General features: G+C 35.3%; 1 protein-coding gene, 1 long non-coding RNA gene and 1 pseudogene across 2 annotated transcripts; 2 read left to right on the top strand and 1 right to left on the bottom strand.

The window, feature by feature from the left end:
- LOC132162894 (TMV resistance protein N-like) overlaps positions 1–2,204 on the bottom strand; it is an 11,077-nt pseudogene extending 8,873 nt beyond the window's left edge.
- A 6,255-nt stretch (positions 2,205–8,459) lies between these two features.
- LOC132164514 (uncharacterized) lies at positions 8,460–11,646 on the top strand. The gene is made up of 5 exons (XR_009438387.1): positions 8,460–8,848; positions 8,958–9,139; positions 9,233–9,390; positions 10,790–11,090; positions 11,202–11,646. It is a non-coding gene; the product is annotated as an uncharacterized LOC132164514 (long non-coding RNA).
- Positions 11,647–13,069: 1,423 nt separating this feature from the next.
- Positions 13,070–13,672, top strand: LOC132162892 (uncharacterized). Its single transcript, XM_059573112.1, has one exon. The coding sequence runs from the start codon at positions 13,070–13,072 to the stop codon at positions 13,670–13,672; it is 603 nt and encodes a 200-aa protein (XP_059429095.1).
- Positions 13,673–14,209: the final 537 nt, after the last annotated feature.

Here is a 14,209-nt window from a genome sequence, read left to right as displayed (position 1 = left end):
CTTTTTTTTTTTAAAAAAAAAATACATTTTTTTTTTAATTTAAAAAAAATTTAAGTAGGTGCCACGTGTCAACATTTGATTGGTCCACGTGGACATTCGTTAAGTCAACTAACGGTCAACTGACAGAATGACTAATTTGGTCTATTATCAAAACCACAAGAACCTCCTGTGATAAAAATCAAACCCTAAAGGGTGAAAAATAAAGCGACGAAACCCCAGGGGAGTATTTAGTATTTAACCCTAAGAAATAACACTCAAAAACAACTCCCACTCGTTGAAGTCAAGCTGTCACTCTCTTTTTCTCTGCCAATATCATTAGATAATTAATTAAGGTCATGTCAAGATTTCTGTTGGGTAAACTACTGGGATTTGAAATATTGATCAGTCCTAAATTATTGGTTCTCAGAAAATGATTGGCGGGCGACTATCCTCCTCAAAAGCAAATATCTATGAAGATTGATTTTTGGTTGGATGTGGATGGTTAATTAGAAATGACAATAAGATTTTAATAAAAAAAATTTGGATTTCGACTCCCCCAAATATTGTTGATTAGTAAGATGTTATAATTTCGGAAAGGAAGATGATAAAGGCACAACTTAAACCCAACTTTTCTCTTAAGTTTTTTTTTTAAAAAAAAACTGTCTGTGGAGGAGAGAGAGAGAGAGAGCCTTAAACTAGAGAGAGAGAGAGAGAGAGAGAGAGAGAAATTTAGTCTAGAAGTTCGGCCAAAGTTGGGTTTAAGTTGTGGCTGTATTACACCTATTTGGGAAAAACCTACTATGTGGTCGGGCTGCAAAGAAAAATGATAAAGGCACAACTTAAACCCAACTTTGGCCCAACTTTTCTCTTAAGTTTTTTTTTTTTTTTTTAGGGCATGTGGAGTTGAGAGAGCCTTAAACTAGAGAGAGAAAGAGCAATTTGGTCTAGAAGTTGGGCCAAAATTGGGTTTAAGTTGTGGCTATATCACACCTCGGCTGCAAAACCCCACTTTTGCAGCCCCCAATCAACTACTGCCACCTAAGCTAAGTCCACAAACTTAACTTACAACCAAATACACCGGATGAAAAAAAAAAAAGAGAAAGAAAGAAAGAGAGAAAGAAGGAGAAGGAAGAAAAGAGAGAAGAAATGGCGTGGGTCTGGCAGAAAAATAAGAAATAGTCGTGGGTAACTTTTCTCTCGTTTTTCTTTGGTTTTTTTTTTTTTTTGATGGGTTTGGTCTTTTCTGATCATTTGAGTTCAAAATCATTTCTGATCAGTTTTTTTTTTTTTGGTTTTTTTCCGATGGGTTTTTTCTAATGGGTCTTCCCAGCCACTAAAATAGCGCTGGTGAAGGGATCTGGTCGTGGGTCTCGCCGTGGGTCTGGCAAGACCCATGCCAGACCCATGCTGTGGGTCTTGCGGCTCTGGCTGGGTCTGTCTCTGGCACCGTGAGTGACAATATTCTCCGGCTTTAGTTTGAAAAAATTTCTAAAGGTTAATGTTTTAGTTTGGGACAATTACAATTTACCCCCCAAAGTTTGAGGCCATTTTCAATTCGACCTCTAATGTTTCAATTTTTGCAATTCACCCTCCAAACTTGCCAAACTTTTGCAATTTGGCCATTCTGTCAGTGAAAGCCACTTTGACTGACGAAACAATGATCACGCGCAACACACGTGATCACTTATGGCCTTTTTATCCCTAAAATGCCCCCATCCCTTCCAAACACGCACGGTTAGACATTTTCTCTCTCTCTCTCTGTGTGGAAATGGCTTTTGCAACCACGTACACCAGCCTTGTCCTTGTCAATGGCAGACTCATCATGCTTACTCACTATGCCTCCACCCTTCATTGCCAACACGAAAATCCCATATCCAATTCTCTCTATCCCATCCATACCCATAGCCAGCTTTGTAGTCCAGACCTCAGACTGGGCTCAACAAGAAGAAGACAATATTTGTAATTTGAGTGTCTAAATATTTACAGCATGTCTATACCCAAAATTGGATAGGAATTGAAGCAATCAAGAGGGGAAATGAACAAATAAACGATGAGAAATAACTGAAGAAATTAAGAAAAGAAAATCCAAAAATCATGTACAAGGTTGGCAAGTAGATACGAAGAGAGCTCTCCGACATGCTTCTCACTGACAAGGTCTTGCAGTACGCTATTCTCCCTGAAGCTTCTTTGAGAGCCGACCGGTACCTCTCTTCCCTCACCACCATTAGCGATGTGGAAGTCTTCGGCGATTTGCAGGTATTCCCATATGAATAGGCTGTGCATGATAGGGCATGCGTTTGTGCGTGTCTGAAGGCTGAAGGCATGGGGGTATTTTGGGTACGAAAAGGCCATAAGTGATCATTGTTCCGTCAGTCAAAGCGGCTTTGACTGATGGAATGGCTGAATTGCAAAAGTTTGGCAAGTTTAGGAGGGTGGATTGCAAAAATTGAAACATTAGAAGTCAAATTGAAAATCACCCCAAACTTTGAGGGGTAGAGTGTAATTTTCCCTTTTAGTTTTTAATCCAAAACTAGTTTTGAAGCATTAGAATCGAATTTTGAGACATTAGAAACGAATTTTGAGGCTAGATTTGCGTTTTCCGATTGGGTTTGGCCGCGATGAAGAAGGGTTTGAGGTGAGACCCACACATCGTGGGGTGTGGGTTTGAGGCGAGACCCACAGCTGGATACGATTTTATTTTTTTATTTTTAATCTTTCTCATTTTGATTTGGTGTGGGTGTTCTTATTTCATTTTTTTACATTTTTTTAAATGGATGACGTGTTACAAGGAGATTGGATGGTGCAAAACACCACTTTTAAGGTCTGACTGCATAGTAGGGGCGTTCTATAATTTGACCATGTCTTAATTAGTTTTTATGTGATTATTGAGGTGTTATGAACACAATATTACTCTTCTTTTAATAGGTGAGATCCAACACGTGGTCATGCTCTTATACCTGGTTAAATTACCACTCATACTAACTACTTAAGCTGATAAAAAAAGATAAAATTATTCACTTAGAGCATTCACAATGGAGGAGCCAAATTTTAATGCAAAATGGCTCATCAAAACTCATTTTTATTTAGTTTAGCTAATGAATTTTTAAATGCCTCTACATCCGATTAGCTATATTTTTATCTATATCATTTAAATATTATTAAAAGTGAGAAACGTTTTGGGAAAAAGAGAAAACATGTGAGAGAAACAATAAAAAATAAAATGGCTCATTTGAAAAGTGCTACTACATTTAGTTTTTTTTTTTAGCTCTTCCAGTCAAATATCTATTTTACATTTTTTTTTTGGCTAATCCAATGTAGAAGGTCTTTTAAACATTTGAAAAGCTATTTTAGATAAAAGTAGCATTTGGCTCTTACATTGAGAATGCTCTTAATCATTACCTTAACAATGCCAATATATAATTTAGCTAGACCCAAAAGGAAAAGAAAGATGCTTTTGTCACTACAAACATACAACAGATGATTTTTGGCGAGGAAATTAAAAAAAAAAAAAAAAAGACTAGAAGCTTCTTTGGGGAGGTGTTGGCAGAAATTAAAATTATCCCAAAGTCCAAACAAACGTAATTAAAATTATCTTCTTAGTTTTTTTTTTTTTTTTGAAGTGAAACTTAATACTTATATTAAACCAATAACTGTTTATCTGCAATTACAATAGCATGAATGCACAAAGGACATTCAAACCGCCAAATAACCTCCTCATTACAGTTTAATGCAAATTTAGCCAACCTATGTGCAGCTTCATTTCCTTCGCGTTTAACATGTAGAGCCTTCCACTGACAAGAGCGATTAAGAATAAATTTAGCATCATCCACTAAATGCCCATACCTTCCCCAACATTCAGCAGATTTACAAAGAGCATTTACAACTTCAAGGGAATCCCCTTCTACCTCAACCTTGCTAAAACCAAACTTCGAAAAAAATTCAGCCATTTTCCATGCTACTAGAGCCTCTGTTGTACTAGGATCAAGCGTGGCTGTCATGGAACTACACAAGGCAGCCATAACAACCCCTTCATGGTCCCTTGCCAATATAGCCATTCCCACCTTTTTCCCATCTTTAGTTAATGCAGCATTCCAATTGACTTTTATGAAGTCTTCTATAGGTTGCATCCATTTTTCCACTACAGGTTCTCTTGGAATAATGGCTATTTCCTTTGTTGCTTGCTTCGCTGTATTAATAGCCTCCCATTGATTCTGTGCTCTTCTGAAAATAGTTGATGGAGCCGTCAATACACCACCAAAAACCACATCATTTCGTCACATCCATATCAACCTGGCTATAATCACAAGAAGCTGTAGTGCATATTCTGTCAATTTATTATACAGCTCAAGCAAAATGTTCAAGAAATTATCATCAGCGCATGCACACTTCTGAATTCTTGGGGGACATTCCAACCATACATCTTGGGCAGAAGGACAGCTCCACAAACAGTGCCCCACCGTCTTAGTTTCCAATTCACAAATAGGACATAAAGAATCTTGAGTAATGCCCCTCTTAAACAAATTATTCTTTGTGGCTAATATATTATTACAACTCTTTCATAGAAAAGTTTTCACCACCCTTGAACTCCTTATTTTCCAGATTTTTCTCCACGCTTTTGAAACCAGTTCCACATTTGAGCTACTGCTAGTGACACCTTCCCCCATTCCTTTGGCAAAATGATAAGCACTTCGAACGGAAAACTCACCATTCTTAGACCCCGCCCATACCAACCGATCATTCTGTGGCCTTGGACAAATAGCTAAGCTGCAAATCATATCTTCTTCTTCCTTCCTAAATATAGCTCTAACCATCGATTGATTCGACCAATTAGTATCCACATCAATAAGAAGACTAACCCATGCATTTCTTGAAATGTTGAAGACATTAAGACTAAAGGTCCAAAGGTTTTTATGTTGTCTAAGGTAATGTATGACTTCCTAATTAATGATTATTGCTTTCTTTTGCATTTACAGAGTACTACCTATCTTTAATTCTATATTTGTCTAAAATTAGGGGGAATGTGAAGTGGAGATTGCTGGTTTGAAGTAATAGGACTACTACGCTGATTGTTGAACTGCATATTTTAATATGACCATTGTCTTTTGAACAACTTGAACAACATATTTTGTGGATTTCATTTGTTATTGCACTTTTGATGGTTATTGTTATGTAATATTAATCATGTGTTATTTAGTTTAAGTGTGTATTCAGGTTATTTAGAAAATTTGTAGTACTAGTGTGTATTCAGGTTATTTAGAAAAAAAAATTTAAGTTGCTGAAGTTGTTGCCTTGTTGCCTTGCTGAATTGTTGCCTTACTATTTTGAAAATTTTGGGTTTTGGTTAATTCAATGATTGTTTAGATTTTTAGTTATTAGATTAATTATTAATATGTAGATGCCAATTTTTTTGATTTGTTATTGCTATATCAATCATTTGATTTATGTGTTATATTTTTTTTGAAGACATAAAGGCTTGGAGTTGGGGACTTGAGGTTAATTCATTTTTAATGATATGGCAAATTAAATTTTGTAATTAAATCGTACCTCCCTTGACATTTTTATCAAATGAAGTTTCTTCACATTGAATAATTAATGCAAGGGAGTAAAAATATATTAAACCTTTTTTTTAGTGTGTATTTAGGTTAATGAGAAAATGCTGAAGTTACTAAACTTCCTGCCTTGCTAGTTGCAACCTTGCTGGTTTGAAATTTTTGGGTTTTGATTACATTCTGGTTTAAAAATGTATTGTTTCTCTTTCATTTGCAAATTGCTGCCTTGTTGGTTTGATAAATCTTGGGTTTCACAGTACTGCTTACTTATCTATCCCTGTGAACTATTTTCTCGGATCTACTATGAAGCCATCGAACCAAATTGTTGGGAATGCAGCCCCCTCTAACTTGTTCCTTTATACCAATCGTATAGGGAAATTGCAACAGTTTAAATCCAGATGGTCGTTCATTGTTCAAGCTGGGTATAGGTATCATCTTTGCCATTACTTTGTAATCATAATTCTTTGTAGTCCTTTACTTATCAAAGAAAAAAAAAATCTATAAATGTTTATTTTATTAAGTGATTTATTGATTGTGTTTAGTGATTCTTGTTTAACATCAAAGCAGGAAGATCGTGAAGGACTTTGTTTGTGTAACCTCAATGATTTTGCTAGGGTTCTTTCCCTTTATGTGCTTGTAGTATTAATCAAGAGAAAAATTTGGTCATTAATGAATTTGTCTGTAATCTTTTCCTGCTTTGTGGTACAGGTTTCTGAGCAGAGTAGATGAATAAAAAGTGTATATGTATATTTTCACCTTCCGCTAGCCTCACACGCCACAGCATGATGTTGATGCAGTTGCTGAGTTCGAAGCTAAATATGGAAGGGATGGAGCATGGTTAGTGTTTTTTGTCTTTCATTTATACTTTTATAGGAATCTATATTTCTTGATGCTTGCTGTATTATTTCTGATAATGATCATATTCTGTGGTAAATGACTTGCTAGTAATTAATCTAAATTTTTTATTTTCTTTTCTTCGGTATGATGCTGCTACCTTTTTTCCTTGTGAATGATTTATCTACACAGCATATGTCTTGGTTGACCTTATAAGGCTTGGATTGAACTATTAAATTGGCTCACAAGATATACCCAAAATGATATGATGGATGGGTCAAGTCATATACTTGTTTGGAATTGTTCCTCATCATCCTTGTCAAGTCATAATACTTTGTTTTAAGGTGAGACTTTATGCAAGTGCTAGTAAGAAATATATTTACTTTGGTATATATATATTTTAGATACACAGAGCATGACATGATTTTGCAAAGGTTTCCAGTGAACTAATTCAAGGGCTATATAGTAGTTATAAATCCTTCTTTACATTAGCTGGACACTAAATATGATATTTCAAAAAGGACAAAGTTTTCCTCCAAACTGGGTTGGAGGAATTTCCTTCAACCTACTCTATAAAAGTGACATGTGTCTCTTTTTTTAATAACATGTGAGATGCACATGAGTTTTTTATAAAATTTATTACAACTTTGTTCCTGTTATTAAAAAAACATATGCATCTCACATGTTCATGGGACACGTGTCACTTTTATAGATTAGGTTAAAGAAAATTCTTCCAACTCAGTTTGGAGGAAAACTTTGTCCTTTCAAAAACCCCTTTTTCCAAACTTTGGTCACTAATGAATTTGTCTGTAATCTTTGCTTGCTTTTGGTACAGGTTTCTAAGTAGAGTGGATGTATACAGGTTTCAGAAAAAAAATGGTGCAACATTTTGCTAGAATTTGGAACTTGAAAGCATTACCTTCTGCAGCTCTACTAACCAGTGCCAATGTTTGCTGTTCAGCCCTTGCTTGTCTTATGGATTTCAAGATTTCATTTGCAAATTGAACTTTTTATTTGTTGTATTCACTTGTTTAGTTAGACTGGTCAGTATTTCATTTGCAAAATGTAAAGTGATTGTAGGTTTTTTTTTTCTTTTTTTTTTTTTTAATTTGATTTGTAATTGCATATCAATATATCATAATGATATTTCAAATATTCATTAGGTTGTTTTGTAATACTATTTCATATTTGATATCATGATATGTAATTGTTTTTGGAAAATTTTGGAGTTGTAATTATAAATGTTTGTCTTGCTAGTAGTAAGTTGTTATGTGGTTTTAGAGAATTTGATTAAAATAAGTTATCTGAATATATTTTTAAATTCTTTTATCCATTATTTTTATTAATTTTAATTTATTAATAATTTTTAAAAAAATATATTGTACATTGCGAGTCAGGTACCCAATAAGGGGCTCGGCTCACCTAAGAGTCGAGCTCGCACAAGGAATTATTCTTGGCGAGCCGAGTCAAGCAAGTGATTTCAAACTTGTCACAAGCTCGAGCCGGGCTTGAGCTCATTAACTATTTTCACGAGCCGAGCTTGAGCAACCCTTCCTCGCCCAATCTCGACTCGTTTACAGCCATAGTTACAATTATGGTTGTTAATGTAGAAGTAAAAGAATGCAATACACGATTTACTTCTCAAAAGAGTAAAAACTATTTGGAAGAGTGGAAAATGATGAGAAAATTGGTATAGAATCTGAAATTCAAGCTAAGTTTGTAAACACTTCTTCTACAACTGAAACACTAGCTAAACGGATTGCTATATTGCTAAGCTAGTTTATTACATAACTCTTGTTGGAAAGCTTGAATGCTGGAAATGAAAACAGAAGTGGGCTTTTATACCACTGGACCCAGATACAATAGGCCTGCAGTAAAGAGTATTAAAACCCAAACAAGTTGCGACTAACTAAACAGTTTATATTTCCACACGTGTTTGACCTTCTAACTGAATGCAAGTTGCTTCAGTTGCACCTAACTGGAATCCACGCGTCAGTTCCTCAACTGACTAACAAACCTTCTTTCACTACAATAAAGCCTCGTGTCCATGCTTTTCAGCTCAATGCCACTTTCTTCCACTTCTTCTACACAGTTTTATTCTTTCTTCTTCTCTCCTACCTTGCCCACAAGGTGTGGATAAGTGTTCTTGAGAGTTGACCCTGCCAACGCACTGTAAGCAAGCTCCATTACTCCTCAGTTGTGGATCTTTCTTGAGCGTCTGTTCAAGATTTCTTCTGGCTCAGGTTTGATGACTCCTTGACCATCCACTGGAGGTAGATGTGTGATTGGAAGGATGGATCTCCCCAATTTCAGCTTTAATTGTGAAACATGAAATAATTAAGGGTGGATGAGAGAACCCGTTGGAAGGGTCAGGTGATATGCTACAGTTCCCACCTTTCTTTCCACCTGAAATGGTCCATAAAATCGAGGGGAAAGTTTTAGATTCCTCCTCCGAGCAACATAAAGCTGTCTGTAAGGCTGTAGACGTAAGTACACCCACTCTCCTTCTTTAAAACTTCTTTCAGTTCTCTTAACATCAGCATATTTCTTCATCCGATTCTGACTTCTCTGTATGTTTTCTTTCAAGAGTTGCAGCAATTTGATCCCTTTGCTGGAGTTGTTCCTCAACAGCAGCTAATCTTTGTTGTCCTTAGTTTACTACCTAAATGTTAATGGATGGCTGGAAATGTAATGTAGGGTTGAGATGGCATGAGATTTCTCTTATTGCATCAAATGCTGCAGCCTTACTTCCTGCATTTAAGGTCCTTCAAAAGAAGGTAAGATCCAAGTCATGAGGGCTTGGTTCAGATCATATTGTATCTGAAAGCTTCTAATCATGACGCTCTTAATATATTTGTTGCCTTATGCAGGCATGTGCAGAGTGGGTCATCTTCATGTCTAGGGGAATTTCAAGGCATATACATGCATAAATATATTTGTGCATGTGTACACATATAGATATGTTTGGAGTTTGATAAGAATCTTGGGGGATATCTAAAATCTCGCTTAGTGTGAGATTTCTCATCAGGTTTGTTCCCCTTGCTTTATTGTATCTTGATTGTATCATCTGAAAATCTGGTCAAACTCGCTGCATGTCTAGTGGAATTTGTGCATAAATATATTTGTGCATGTTTACAGATATGTTTTGGAGATTGATAAGAATGTTGGTGGATATCTAAAATCTTGCTTAGTGTGAGATTTCTCGTCTGAAAATCTGGTCAAACTTGCTCTTCTTGTTTCAACATTCTCTCATCTTTAGTGAGAAGAAAATACTGTCAAGTAGGTTCTTTTTTTGTATTTGACATGCAACCTGATCAAGAGGAAAAATCAGTAGTTCTAGATTCACGCTTTGCATGAAGGTTTCCTCTTACTTGTCACCTTTTCTTCAGATGTTAATATTGAGTCACAACCTTCAGTGGCGGAGCCAGCCTTTTCATATTGAAGGGGCCGCTAAACTAAAACTTTTTTTCTTAAGTTTTTTTTTTTTTTTTTGCACCGTGTAATGAACTGGTACTTTTTTCGATTTTTTCTTCTTTTTCTAATCACTAGTACTTAAATACAATGATGAATTGAGCTTAGAATTGTGTAAAATTCTCCAGTTAAATGTTTAAATTCTAACAACCAATATTCACAATAGTTAATAATACAAACATTCAAATTACAAGACCACTTAGATTAGGAATTGAACTTAGAGTACTAACCTCAAAAAGTGTGATATGCGTTGAGTTATTTTGCACCTCGTTGATTAACATCATATTCTCATATGTGATGACGTAATTCAGGATCAAGCTCCAATGAACTAATATCAAATTCATTGACAATGAACTAATATCAAATTTACATACCAAAAGCCCTAATTTAATAAAGTCGAAACCTGAGAGAGTATTTGATTTGAGAAATTGAGAGGGACTAAACCACTGAGGGAGAGAGAGGGAGAAGAGAAAGAGAGAGAAGAAGCCGGAAGCTTGAGAAAGGGAGGGGAAAAAAAAAAAACAAAAGAAAGAGAGTGGATAGTGGGAGACAAAGAAATAAAGTAACTAATATAAAACAAAGTGAGTGGTGGGGAAGGAGAAAATAAAAATAAAACAAAAATACAAAAAAGAGAAAGAGGAAGTTGTCGGAGAAGGTGGGAAAAGAAGAAAAATGAGAAAAAGAAAGGAAAAAGAAGACTAAAGCACGAGATTTGAGAAGCCAAGGAGTAATGGAGGAGTTTAAAAAATTTCATGTAGGGGGCGCTTATATATTTCTCTTAATAGTTTGAAGGGGCCTATATAGATTTTTTTTTTTTTTTAATCCCACGTAGGGGCCGTGGCCACCTCTGGCCTCCATGTGGCTCCGCCACTGACCACCTTCTATGCATTCATACGAGAGAATCTTCTATTAACAACCAAAGAACCATTTAAGATTTACTTATGATTTTGAAACAGCTCAATGAATGAAGTGATTATTTCTTGGGAAGTTCATCTACAGAAGATGAATCCTATGAAGAAAGTGAAAATTCAGTGTGTTCAATCAAAGAGGATGAACTCGATGAAGAAAGTGAAATTTTAGAATGTTCAATCGAAGAGGATGAACTTGATGAAGAAAGTGAAAATTCAGAATGTTTAACCGAAGAGGATGAATGCTACAGGATTGAACGGATTCAACCATCTATGAGCCGTTGTGACGGAGATGATGATGATGATCGCAACTTGGGATCCAGCTAGCTGTGTATTTACTTAAATGAAGGTAATGTGGCTTCTAAAAAACTACAAATTCAACAACTACAGGAATATGACAACAAAAAAAAGACACTGCTCAGCACATATAAATATTTGCATTCTGTTAACCATATTGCAGCTGAAGCTCATGCTCCTAGTGAAGTGGCAGCCGTGAGGAGTCCTACTGTAGCAGCTGAAGCTCCTCCTGTTAGTTAAGTGGCAGCCGTGAAGAACAAGGCTGCTGCTGCTGCAATTGATAAAGATGTTGTTGTAATTGATGAAGATGAAGCTGAGAAGAATTCTACTACTACAGATCGAGACATGAGGAGAAGCAGTGAAGCTGTAGAACACTTATCCAAGATAAAGTGCAAAGAAAGTGAAGTTGGATTCAAACCAACTTCTCATTCTAAGATTGAAGTAGAAAACCTTCAAGTTATTAATGTTAGATAGCATTCTGTATTCAATCTCTAGTTTCCAGCTTGTAATTAAAGTCATTGTAATTACTTAGAACACCTCATGTACAGTTCAAATAGGTTTCTTCCTTTGTAATTGCTTATGCTTATAAATAAAGTTTTCCTTCCATAGTTTTGGTATTCCTCCAAAATGTCCATTAAAGTTTTCTTTACATTCAACCTACAGCAAGCTGCAGAGATGTGAGGCATAATACATGTCCACCAAAATAAAACAAAAGAACATAATATGCTTCAAGAGAACTTCAACCAACGTTATAGCATTGGGAAGTGCTTTATATATCAACCTACAAAAACATTGATTAATTCCAGCCACATTTAAAGGGTGTGAAAATATATAAACTTCAATCATCTTATAAAAGGGCTCCATATTGTTTTTCATATATAATGAATGTCTTTCATAGAGAATAAATGCTTAGTTTATTAGAGTCCATCTCGGGTGTTTGAAAAATTGTATATGTTAACATATAGTACTCCTATAGATTTAATAATCATCTTAAAAAATAAAAAATGAATCTACATAAGTGAAAGTATAAATTCAATAATTATTTCATAAATGGAAATGGAATGGAAAATGAATTCACATAAATAAAAGTGTAGCTAGGTCCTACAAATTATTAAATAATCATCTTAAAAAATAAAAAATGAAAAATAGCTTCATATATATTTCTATTCCCAACGCGTGCGCTATCTACAGTGCAATGGGCCATGCTTTCTTTCATTTCCCACTATCTTTCGACGATCTAGAGGGATTTTCTTTTTAAAAAATCCTAATCAATTGAAAAAAGGCAGCGAGATCTTGGAAGGATCACATTTAGTATTTATCCTAATTAATTTTCTATTTCAAATATTATAAAGTTACAGTGTGCGGTGCATGTGCAAGTTGCAAAAAATTTTCTAGCTTCTTTCTTTGACCAACGCGTATGCCTTTTCTCATCTTTTAAGATTGTTTATTAATTATAAGGAAATTGGCAAGAATTTTCTTCTTTCTTTGAAGAGTCTTTTTTTAATATTTAAATATTAATTAAATAATATTTATTTTAATATTGCAGAACATCTTTATCTAATAAGTGGGTTTTTGTTTGAGACTAAAATTACCATTATGCCCTTGCTCTTTGTTCTTTATACTTAAATTAAACATGCTTATTTTTGTCTTTCAGCATTTTTGTAGATTGCAAAATAACCATTTTAACCTTTTTGAAATGTGAGAAGTCGAACATTTTAACCTTTTGTGAGGGGCTAGATTTCTGCAAAATAACCACAACAGACAAGTATGTGGGATTCTCAGATTTTTTTTCGTTCTTATTTTATAAACGGCCACGATATTATAAAAAAATAATAATATTTTTTAAAAAATATGTTGACTGTTGAGGGCCTCGTGGCTGTTGTGCAGAAGGCCTCCATATTATAAAAAACATAATATTGCTTTTTTAAAGCATGTTGAACGCCTCAAGAAAGCATGTTGGGGTCTTGATATTATAAACAAATAATAATATTTTTCTTAAAGCATGTTGAGGGCCTCGTGGCTGTTATGCAGATGAATATTCTCAATGTTGTGAAGGTGTTTATGTGGCGAGCATGCCACAATGCTCTAGCAACAAAATCAAATTTGCAGCATCCGAAGATTACAGAGGATCCATTATGTCCTGTTTGTGGTATTAAGGTAGAGACGACATGGCATGTATTATGGAGCTGTCCAGTAGCAAAGGACATATGGAGTAGGTGCAATAGAAAAACTCAGAAAAGTAGTGTCAATCAGGAGGAATTTATGCTCATATGGGAGGAGCTTCTTCAACACCTAAACATAGAGGACATGGAATTAATGGCGGTGGTTGCACGACAAATATGGTTTTGTCGGAAAGCCTTTGTACATGGGAACAAGATAAACTCGACTATCAATGTGGTAGGGAGTGCTGAGGAGTCTCTGGAGGCTTATCAAGAAGTAAATTCTCGGAAGAATGAAGTAGCCAAAAGGAGAAATTCACAAGATCTCCGTTGGGAAGCCCCGAAAAATGATTTTGTTAAAGTTAATTGGGATGCCGCAGTAGACTTGAATAGAAATAAGGGTCGGGGTGATCAGAAGAGATGGAATGGGAGAGGTTCTGGCGACTTTGTCATCGTCAAGAGTTTACATTATTGAGCCAGATATAGCGGAGGCAATTGCGGCTTTGAGGGCTACCCATTTTTGTTGTGAGCTAGGTTTCTAAAGGGTGGTTATGGAAGACGATGCTCTCCAAGTGGTGCAGGCTCTCAGGAAAGATAGGAGGAGTTGGAGTCGGTATGGTCATCTTATTGAGGAAACTCGTAGGGTCTTAAATGGCCTTCAAAGTTGGGAAGTTAATCATGTTAGACGACATCTTAATGAAGCAGCACATCGTCTTGCGAAAGAAGAACTTTCCCTTATCGTGGAACAAGGTTCTATTGAGAAAATCCCACATTGTATTTCGGATATTATCTCGGTAAAGCGTTGTGCTTAATTTTGTTTTGCTATTTATAAAAGTCGCTCTATTCTACTAATAAAAAAATCCATCTTAGGTGTTTGAGAAATTGTATATGTTAACATATAGTCCTATAGATTTAATAATTATTTTCAAAAATATAAAATGAATGCACAAAAGTGAAAATATAAATTCAATAATTATTTTCATAAATGGAAATGGAAAATGAATTCACATAA

Source organism: Corylus avellana, chromosome ca10 (assembly GCF_901000735.1).
Source record: "Corylus avellana chromosome ca10, CavTom2PMs-1.0".
Classification (NCBI taxonomy): domain Eukaryota; kingdom Viridiplantae; phylum Streptophyta; class Magnoliopsida; order Fagales; family Betulaceae; genus Corylus; species Corylus avellana.
The sequence above is the reverse complement of the archived record's forward strand: the minus strand, read 5'-3'. Positions and strand labels throughout refer to the sequence as shown.